Genomic DNA, 11,130 nt, shown 5'->3' on the forward strand with positions numbered 1-11,130 from the left:
CAGAGAGATATCCCAGCACCCAGGCCCGGCCCTGGTTAATAGGGTGTAGAAAGGGGACGGGTGAGTGGGTGCCCATCAGGTAGAACACAAGTTCTGTGAGTTTGTGAAACAGCTTAGGAGAAAAAAACAATCTGAGGCCACAAGCACAGTTTGTAATTCGTATTTTATTGCTTTGTACTAGTGAAAAAATAGGAGAAAAAGTAGAACTACAAGACAGAAAGGTAACATGCAAGCCCACAGTGGGAGTCTGATTTGCAGCCTGGTGGCACAGGAAAGCATTATGACCAAGGCACAGTGGTTCCCCTCTTTTTTAAATAAATAAAATGGCAGAGCTGAAAAAAATTAAGTGGAACCCAGCTAATGCTGACAATCACCCTTGTCACAACTAACTACATTGGAGCTATTAAAATAAGGTGACCAGCAAGTGCCTAGACCCAAAATACCTGAAAATGCCTGGGGTGAAAGGGGAGCTGCAGGAGGGAGACCTTTGGATAAGCTTAATATTCAAAGGTTTTAATGTAATTAAAGGCCATTTTGGATGCAAGTTTAAACATTGTCAGCAATGCTGCATGGGCCTGCCTCTGGAGAACCAGCAAGCAAGGGCATTTGCACTCTCACAGGGGGAGGGAAATGCAAATAATAAACAAACTGCATGGTGAGATCCCAAAAGTGCAGTGCCAGAACTGAGAAGTCAACATTTTTCCAAAGCTCGGCTTTGGTTTACATTCCTCTAGAGGAAAAAGTGAGTCAGATAATTAAGCTGATGGAGATTTTCCAAGACACTGGAAATATATATCTTGTCCTCAGCTTAATGGTAGGCACCATATAAATATCTTTAAAAATAAAATACCCTACATTTTTAATTGCCCTGAGTATTCTGGGAACACAAACATGGCTGGAATATTACTTTAATGAAAGCACAGTGCTAAAGAAGTACCTAGGCATGGAACAGGGATATGCCGTCACTGGTATCCCTTGCCCATCCAAATACTTGGGTACCTATCTGCCCTTGCCTTGCCTTTGAAGCCGCTGCTCTGCATGACTTTCTTCAAGCCTTTCCCACTTCTTTTTCCTCTCCAGTAGCTAAAAATGGGATGCGTATCTGCAGAGCAGAAATAAAAACACCCTCCTGCCCAGACCATTGTTTCTTTGATCCCAAACAAGAAAACAGGCTTCAAGCTGGCAAGGCTGCTATTTTGAGTAACACAACGTCCAGGGGAGCCGTGTTTCTCCCTTTTAGCAGAGACAGCTGATAGCTGCTGCCACAGAAGCAGAATTCGGTTTCCACTGTGCCCCTGTGGCTCCGCATACATGGCCTGACAAAGGAGGGAGTAAGGAGGCCAGAAAACTTTGCTGGCACGGACCTTGTGCTGGATACTGCAACAGATAAACAGCTCTGCCGAGGGAGGCTGCTCTTGGGAGCCAGAGGAACTGCTCACGGGCTTTAAGTGTAAGCACAGGCATAAGCTGCATCAGTGGTTAAATATCAGACACTTTGTAGAACTGCAATTCACAGAGTGGAAATTCACTTTCCAGCCAACGGCTAGCACCTAGGCCTTGTGCTATAATGAAATGTGATTAAAACTCTCAAAACATTCCATATTTGCATGGCATAGACCCCGTGGGCTGCTGAATCTTTGTACAAGGATGGATATTGCTGCCAGGATCAATCTCCATCCGTAAGAAGGAAAACCAAAAGGAGCCAGCAAGACTGGTCTGGGGTACCTGCTAGGAATTAGGGACAGTCACTAAATATTTCCCTCTAAAGTCTGCATTTTTCCACAGAAATGGTTTTCAGAAAAAAAAATGGGAATCTTTTTCTAAAATTTTATCTCAGAGGTGCATTATTCTGAAAGAAACAGGTAATCCACAACATTGTACAATTTATAAAATGATTATTCTATGCTGGATAAAAATGCAAATTAAGTATTTCAGCTACTTTTCCTTGGAAGAAACGGATCTTACTTGAAAATGATTACCTAAATGATATTTGGCAGTTAATGCGTCTAGCCTGTGTTTTATCCAGTTTGGTTTTAATAACATGGACTACTGCAAGCATTCATACTGGCAATGCCAGCGTTGGCTTTTTTCACGAGGTGAAGCTGATGAGTCCATGATACTCCCTGTGTGTGTCCCCCCTCCTCAACCTTACGGTGTTTGCAATGAGAGGCCAGTGGCCAGGCACTTTTGCAGCACTGGGGCCATCACAGACCCATCAGATTCACCATCAGTTCATGGTTATTCAACCTGACCGAAGCCAGTGCCTGCAGCTCTGCAAATGGGAAAGCAGCTAGCCTGGTTCATACCAGGTATTGGTCGGGTTGTCCCCGTGCAAAGTGCAATCCTTTCTCCCATTTTGCTAGGAAGACTTCGCCTCGGGAATCTGCGTGCTTGGCTGCTCCACGGCCAGCTGGTTTTCAAAGACACAGCACAACTTGTAATTTTCTATGAGCTTGGCTTGAAAATACTCCCTGTCCTTCTTGCGCCAAATGTCTGTGGCAATGTAGGTGTTGTAGGGGTTGTGGGAGTCCTCCAGCTTCCTGGCACGTATGTTGGTCAGCATGACGCCCACTGTGAAGAAGCCAAAGAGGCTGACCATCAGCAGCACATAGATGATTTCCAGGTTGCTGCCGGAACTTCTGACCTGGGAAGGCACAGAGCTATTCGCCTGCTCCAGGTGCTCTTGAAGCAGCTTGGAGAGGAGTGAATTCAGGGCTGTGTTGTTAGACAGCACAAACATCTTGTTTTTCTGTCCTTCACACTTCTTTCTTCCTTAATTATAGTTTAACTAGAAAAGAATAAAAATAAGGGGCATGCCATCAGATAAAGATGTGAATCCCTCCATCTCCCTTTACTGGCTCCCATACTCAGCGAGAAAGCTACCTCGGGGCCGGCACGGAGGCAGGACAACTGGACGGGCTTGGGGGGACCTCTTCATCTCCTGTTTCCAAGCCAGGCTACCTAGGCTGAGTCCATCTCCCATGATAATTTACCTTACAAAACTTCCTCAGACTTCACAGATGGTCTATCGCAGAGTGCAGCTGCCTTGGCTGTTGGCCAGTCACCCAGATACCTTGCCCAGGCCCTCCGTGATGCTATCTAAAGCCCATGACTTCTCCCCTGAGCCCCCACGGGCATGAGGAGTGTCTCACTCCCGCTCTGCAGTAACTGCTTCTGGCTTTGATGACTGTGATCATGGCTTCCCTCAGGCCCTTCTCCTCTACTTTCAGCTTGAAGATTTAATTTGGAAACAGAACTTCTGTACCTGATTGGCAGTGAGGAGCAATCACTCGGTACCTGCAGTGAGCTCCTCCTCTCCACCTGTGATGAGGAGTCTTGCCTTTCTTCTGATGCTTTCACAATGACATACACCATGCAAAATCGAACAACCAAACCTCTCACAGAAACTTATCCCACACTAATTTAATGCAAAGGGCAGGGAGTCAACACAAAGAGAGTCTATGGCAACTGCCTACCCAGCAGCGTAAAGGAAAAGCATCTCCCTTCAGCATCTCTCCTCCGTCGTACAGGCTAGCAGTCCTTCCCCAGATAGTTCCTTGTTTTCCCCTCCAAACCAAATTGCTATGCAACTGGTGCTTTATTGTCTGGTTAGGAGGACTTCTGCCAGCATCACTGCAGGTCAGGAACAAGGCAGGAGGTGCCTGGACCTCCAGAGCCTCCCTACCATGGCACTCTGCACTGACCGTCTTACACAAGAAGCTGAAGAGTCCTTTCCTTCTATCCAATGTCAACTGTCAATCAACTAACAGGAGTAATCATATCAGCTCTGCCATCCTAAAGCCTCAGCAGCCAGGGAACATGACTGACAATCTCACTGCAAGGCCTAATTGAAATGTCTTTAGAAAATTAAGAGGACAGTCTCCCTCTGGTTTTGCCCTTAGCACATCTGAATGAGGTACTGTTATTCAAGGTGACTTCTGTGACAGCAATCTTGCAATCACGTAAGATTGCTATCAGCGCTTTCTACAGTTTTAAATCTGTAAGAGCAGGCCAACATATTAGCAAAAGCTTCTCTAGCATACTTACCTTTTGTTGTTTTGGTTTTTTTTAAGAGGTACTATATTATAATAGTTTATGATACATCAAGAATGAAATGAACCCTTGGGCCGAAAGCCACCAGAAGGTCGAGGCAGCAATTACACCTCTCCGCGAGCGTGACATTAATGATGCACAGATGTGGTGTACGACCACTGCATGGGAGGGAGTTTAGCTGTGCACACAACTACCAGCTGCCAGTAAGGACACTGCCCTCAATGAGATGCATCTGGAGGCTTCCTTGAATCGCCTGTGCCTTGCTATGGTATAAATGCTGTCACAGGAGATGCTGAGACAGCCGAGGCGAGAAGAGGACATTGATCTCAGGACCTGCCATCCCTCCTATGAAGGGCGTGTTCTGTGCTGGCAGGTGCTGTTGGCAGTGGGATGAAATACACAATTAACGCAGACACTAATATGATCAAACATAGTCATATAAATTAACTGCTAATGCAACCGCATGTGCTGATTTTCAGTCTGAACCCTTTTGCTGGACCTCCCAGCTGTGCACTCATGGATTTCAGGGCCGGGTCTCACTGAAAGCCAGACGCTCAGCCCAGGATGACAAATTCTGTGGAGAAAGCCCTGTCCTCATCACCATACAACCCTGGGGGACACGAGCGGCCCCAGCCCACACCAGGCGACAGCAGGCCACTTCCCCTGGCAAGCGGGTGACCACTGGCAGCCCAGGTCAGGCTCCTGTGGCTCAGACTCACCCTGCTCCGAGCAAGCAGGTCCTGCGATGAGGTGCCTCGCCAGCAGGAAAAAAGAGCACACGGGAGAACATGCCTTGGTATTTTGGCTTTAAATAGAGCCAAGCCCGGGGGTGGCAGAGGGAGACAAAAATCGCCAGTACAAAACAATATTCGGATCCAATTTATTTCTTCAGTTGCATGAGTCAAAGCTACAGGAAATAACAGCTTGGCAGCTTGGGCTTCATAATGAAAATCTATTCACATTTCACAGCTGTTTTCAGATCCTTTAAAAAGGAAAGGAAGAGAAAAAGAAGCTTAAACCTTTATCTGAGATTACTCCTCCTAAGCGAGGAGAACGCGTCGACACTATGAAATGTAAAACTGCTAACAAATAATTGCAATAACTTTAAGACAAAACAAAGAAGAATTTCACTGGATCTCTCAACTTCTTCTGGAAAGACAGGCAATCGTTTCTCACAGTAATTATCAGTAGCACTGAAGGCACTTCAGGTGCTGATGAATTGACATTTTGAGGCTGGATATCCTCAGCTGCCTCCCTATATTGTTTTGGGGGGTTTCTGAGGGTTGCAAGATATTGTCCACTTTTGGGTTGCTTGCACGCTGGCTGGGCTGGAAGCACCCAGGGAGCTGAGCGGCCCCATCCCCATAACCACATCAGATGGCAATAACAGGAAAGGTTAAGGGAGGGAAGAGGCACACTCCTGTTCCCCAAGAAATCTGAAATCTCAGCAAGCCTGAAGGCCTCAGCCACCGCTGCACAAGCCCTGTAGCTCCGCCGAAATCCATACTGGGACTGGTTTACAGCTAGAGTACACAGGACTGGGAAGAGCCACTTGTGTCATTGGCCTGCTCTATGACAGATGGTGACATCTCACTGTCCCAAAAGCTCTTGGTTTTGACTATAACCAGGGTGGCTTTCTGCTCGCCACCACTCTCCCCAGACGACTGCTGATGGCCTGCAAATCACCATCAGTCCCCTCGTGGGGGTCCTAAGAGGAGCTCTGAATAAAATTGTGCCCGTCCTAAAATCAGCATCCTGGCATACCCAGGTTGCATCCCGGCTTACCCAGGTTGCATCCCGGTAAGCTGAAACTTCACCTGGGGTGGTGGTCCCCACCCCACCCCGTCCCACAGGAGGTTTCAGTGCATGTTGGGGGGTCACCCCTCCTACCTCTCTTGGGAAGGGCAAGCGCTGAGCAGTGAACCGCCCATGTCAAAAATGACCTGGGGCAAAACTGAACAGCTAGGCAACTTTTTCACTGGCCAGTGATTCAGAGGGAATTCCCTCTGGTTGGCATCAGCCTGGAACACATCCTGCTCTCAGATGCATTCCTGCTTCTCCATCCATTACACTAAACGCAGGTGAGAGCTCTCTGAAGCAAAACCAATGGGCTCGGTGGAGGTTGCTTTCCAACATATGGATTTCCTGGCAGGGCAGGTGTACTGCTGGCATTGCCCAAACTTCCATCAGGTGTCAAACAATGGCCTGAACCGCTGCCCCACTGGCCACAGTCCACGGCGCCAAGCCACACCACCTGGCTCTTGCCTGCTTTTCCTTACTGTCACCTGCCACTTGCCTTCTCTTTCCCATGCCATGGATTTCTCATGGGAGGTGGAGAGGGACCTCCTGTGAGTGATGCCTTCGTGGAGAGCGTGGGTTTAGGATGGCAGGCAAAATGCCACAGGGACGTTTCCAGAGTTGAGGAACAGACAAAAGCAGGACTCTAGGAGACAGCTCTACACCATAAATATCTCTGTGTGGTCAGATGGGCATGGCCTACAGTTTCTAGAGCCAGTGGAGGGAGGAAAAGCATCTGAAGGCAGCTTAACCACCCCTTCCAAAGCATTTTAAAATATTGATTACAAATGAACATGTTCTCATCAGGTGTAAAGCCATACAGTTGATCTAATTTTAGTGAAAATCCAAGGATCCTAGACAGTGTGCTCGCTCTGTCTGCTGGCTGTTATTGCTTGAGATGCCTTTAACCCAGATATCGCTCTATACAAAAGTTTCCCCAGGGATGTACTTACAGCGGTGCGCTGTTCCTTGCAGTGATGACCCTCCACTGGTGGGGAAAAAAAACCCAAACAAATCCACTACCCCCTTCCCTCATACACCCCAAAGGGCTCTGCGTAGAGAAGAATGAGTCCTATGCTGCTTCTTTCCAAGCACACCAGAGTCTGTTTACACTGTTCAACCCCTCAACACCTCCCTCCATCCCTATAGGAGTACTTACTCCTCCCCCAAATCTCCGTGGCTTGGGCAAGAGCCATGGGGCACAGCTGAGGGAAGGGGGACTTCCTACAGATGGAAAGCAGCTCTCTAGAAGGAAAAGTGGAAAATAAACCTCTGGCAGCCACTTTCTTCACGGTGCTATCTTCCCTCTGGGGCGGAAGAAAAACTGGCCCAGCACTGACCCTGAGAGCCACCTCCTGAAGGAAAAAGTTGAGGGATCTCTGGCAGAGGGCATCTGTCAAGATTGCATTTTAACAGTTAACAGGGGGAATTAGGGAAGAAAGCTTTAAGCCACCAGGGCCCCTTGGTTTAAAAAGGCTGCATGTGACAGAGTTCTGTGATGGCCAAGCTCAGGGAAGACCCAGTCACTTCTGGAGCTATGAAGCAGGACATGCTGTGGGACTGGAGGATGGAGATGCATGGGCAAGCGTGGACAGGCTCCACACGCATCATGTCTATCTGCCATCTCCAAAACCATCCCTGAGCATGGCTGAGGCCACATCTCTCCAGTGTGACCATGCTATGACAGACCTACTCCTAATCTTAATCTCTTGAACATTCAAATGCTGACAGCTATGGAAGGCTAGCACTGCCAAATTTAAGTCCGTGAGACTGCCTGTGGGATGCCGAGCTTGACCCCGGTTGGGTCTGAGGAGGGGACAAGCTGAGCCACTGAAATGGTCACACCCACTGCTGCCAGGGAGGTAGGACCTTGGCGAGGACATCACTACAGCACTGCAAATTGACATTTGAGTTCAAATAGAGCAATTTGCAGCTGCAGAGCATCTGGCATTTAATATAACTTCTGTCTACATTATAAATGTCAGAACTGACTTACGCCTGGCTGGTTCCCAAAAAAGGCAAAGCAGAATTGGTCAGTCTGCTCAAAAGCAGGCTGGAGGCTGCTCCATGAGCCTGGATGCCGCTGCTATGGAGGGCACCCGACCCAGCTGGAGACGCCAGCTCCAGCACGACCCTTTCTGCCCCTGTCCCAGTTGAGCTTTTTTTTCCAGCAGCTGAGCTTCAGTGAAGCATATGCTGCAGGATGTTTTTGGGTCCCAGTCAACCGCTGAGGTTTAAAAAGAGAAGAGGCAATTTTCTGTCGTGTAATGTACCTAGAGGATGCGATACTCAGCTTTGGAGCTCAATGGCAGTTTTTCCTCGACCATTAGGTGGGTAAACTAATTTGCTTTGGCTAGCAGTACTTTTCTTCCCTGCTGAGGTTAAAATGTGATATTTATCATGTAAACAGAGTTAAATGACAGATGCTTGTCTCCTAATACAACTTTCTTAGCTCTCACAAATCAAAGGACCTATATTCTAATTTATACTAAGCAAACATCTCCAACAATCTCTCTCTCATATGGCTGCCAAAAGCATCAGTAACCAAGCACCACAAACTGAGGGAGTCTAGAGGAACAGATAACTTTAGAAAATACACTGCTCCAGCAACTTCTTGTGAACTGGTGACACACAAAAACAGCCTGTGCTATGCTACTGGCAAAAGTTGGCACAGCACATTGCCCACCTCCCCACATTTTCTGCCAATGACATGCTTCTCCACCATCACAAAGCAATGGGTCTACTGACCTCCTCAGCTCATTTCCCTGGCTGTTTGCTACAGGGATGAGAAGGCCAGACAACCTTCTGAAGGCCAGAGCATTGCACAAGACAGACCCGTTTTCTCCCTTGAGCTCCTGGAAATTTTGCAACAGGATACTGCAATTCTGTCAGAGATGGGACATGAGCACAGCCCAGAAGCAAGTGAGGTTATGCAGACAGATGTGCTGTCGTACACAAGATGCACACACCTTTGGCAAGTCCCCTACCTTTCTGTAGCAAACCTGCAGCCTTTCCCAGCCAGTCCGAGGGCCATCCATCCCTACCCACCTGGGCACCACTTCAGGTCCTTGTATCGCTTTAAAAAGTGGCACGCATTTCTTCCCAAAAGCACCAGTTTTATCTGATCACAAGGCGGAAATTTTCTCCTCTTTCTTACACACGCTGTACATATATCATACTATTTGGAAGTGGAAAACCCAGCAACCCCTCCCCCAAACAATATGCAACCGAGTTTATCCTTCCAGACACAGCTGCCCTGGGCTCGCACCCAGCCCAAAAGACCAGGCAAACACTGGCAGGGCTGCAACAGCAAACAAAACCTGGCAGGCAGAGCCCCCGCTCCCTCTTCTCCTCCATCAGTTCAGCTCTGTGCCTCTCCCAGTTTTCCCAGTTGTCTTGCCACCCCCCCAATCCCTCTCGTCCCCAGCCCCTCTGCGCCCAGGGTCGGTACAGACCTGGCAGCCAAGCACGGCCGGGTGGGGGGCTCCAGCCCCTTCCTGGGGAAAGAGAATTGGGAAGACGCGAGCCTTGGAAAACCCCTGGGGGGGTGATGATGCCCGTGGGGTGTGAGCGGGCAGCGGCTGGCTCCCGCCTCCTGCGGGGACAGCAGCCGGGCTGTCCCCGTCGCCGGGACCGGTGCGAAAGGTAAGAGGCGACCAGGAAACCACCCAGCCTTGCCAGGCCGGGGGGAGGGCAGGAGCCCGTGGCGTGGGTGCCGTCAGCCGCCCTCCCACCCCAGCCCTGGCCGCACGGGTGGGAGGTGCCGAGGGGGCGCGCGGGCAGCTGCCGCGCCGCGACACGCGTGGGTGCCAAGCAGGCCCCGGGCCCGCGAGGGGAGTGGGCGCTGACACCCCCCCCCCAAAAAAAAAAAAAAAACAACCCACAGCGTGCCCCGCGTGTCCCTGGGTCTGGACGAGGGACCGAGGCGGCGCAGGTGGGCACACGTGGCGGCATTTTTCGAAGCAGCACGAGGGACAGCAGGATCCCCTGGGACCCTTTCTGAGATGGAAGGTGAGGTCCATCTTCCTGTGGCCTTACAGCCGTCGGGGTGTGAGGAGGCAAGGGGGAGCCTTTTCGAACCCAGCACCACCAGCTCACTGCAGGGGGGCACTGGCTAACTCCTATCCATTACTAAAAAAAAAAAACAAAACAAACAAAACAAACAAACAAACAAACAAAAAAACACACACACACACACAAAAAAACCCTCAAACCCTAAAAACCTGTTTTCCACTCAAGAAAGACGTGTCTGTCGTCAGCAGTTAGCCAAAGGGAGGATTCATTAATGCGCACCTGGCCCGTATAAAACAAATTTCTTAGCTTTGCAAGGCAGCTGCATTTAAACTCGTTCGGAGGATGCCCCTGATGTGGCATGAGGTGCCCTCAGCGTCCCTGGGGCCACAGCAGAGCCGCACCAGTACATCATGTAGCCCCTGACAGTTCCCTGCCCCGAGACTGTCAGCAGCCCACAGCAAGCGGAGAGGGGGACAGGGGATGGCCCCTCCTTGGCTGATGCTCCTCAGCTTTACCAGATGCTGTTGCTAGGATAGCTGCTGGAGAGGAGAATTTAGATGGTGATTGAGGTATTGAAATTAATGGATAAAAACAGTATCTTGATATTTTCTTACATGCCCGCACTCAGGAGCTTTGTTCTGTGTTTTCTGTAGGGTGGGGGAATGCAGCCCATGTTTTCTTTGCCCATGAAATCGCTGCATTCCAATGAGGGAGCAGGCTCTTAACAAGACAGGATATTTTCCCAGGCTGGCTCTAGGCAGGGAGATACCTACAACAGCTGACTTCACTGGAGAAGGGAGTGGGCAGCACCAGGGACTGTCCTGAGCTGTGCCCAAAGCCCTGGAAAAAATTGGCTTGCTTCTGGTCCAGCTCCTGCATGCTCAGTTTCTCTCCTCCAAGCCAGCAAAATTAATTTTCACTTAATTTGCTTCTGGGAAACCTTGAGCCAGATCTGATACTTCTTGCTTTCACGTACCCCCTAGCACACACAGAGCATTCCCCTTTGAGATCTTTTAGCTGCATTTTAATCCCTGCCACAACACACAGTGTTTGTAGGACCAAGGAAGATGGAGAAGTTGAAGCGATGGCCCAAGTTCGGAGGAGGAGTTGGTGGCAGTGTGGTGGCAGTGCTCCCTCACTGCAGGGGAAGGTGTGTCCCTGCACCAGGAGACCAGCGGCACCAGCTTGAGGCCAAGCACAGCCACCAAAACATTAGAATGAAAAGAAATTGTGTGCCTGCGTGTGTGATCTCATCCAAATCACAGA

The 11,130-nt window shown here is 49.5% G+C and overlaps 1 protein-coding gene across 1 annotated transcript; it reads right to left on the reverse strand.

Moving 5' to 3' along the window:
• Window positions 1-2,342: 2,342 nt before the first annotated feature.
• On the reverse strand, window positions 2,343-2,764 carry KCNE1 (potassium voltage-gated channel subfamily E regulatory subunit 1). Its single transcript, XM_010127027.2, has one exon. The coding sequence runs from the start codon at window positions 2,738-2,740 to the stop codon at window positions 2,360-2,362; it is 381 nt and encodes a 126-aa protein (XP_010125329.1). The 5' UTR covers window positions 2,741-2,764; the 3' UTR covers window positions 2,343-2,359.
• Between the last annotated feature and the right edge of the window lie 8,366 nt (window positions 2,765-11,130).

This window comes from Chlamydotis macqueenii, chromosome 1, assembly GCF_036417535.1.
Source record: "Chlamydotis macqueenii isolate bChlMac1 chromosome 1, bChlMac1.mat, whole genome shotgun sequence".
Taxonomy (NCBI): Eukaryota; Metazoa; Chordata; class Aves; order Otidiformes; family Otididae; genus Chlamydotis; species Chlamydotis macqueenii.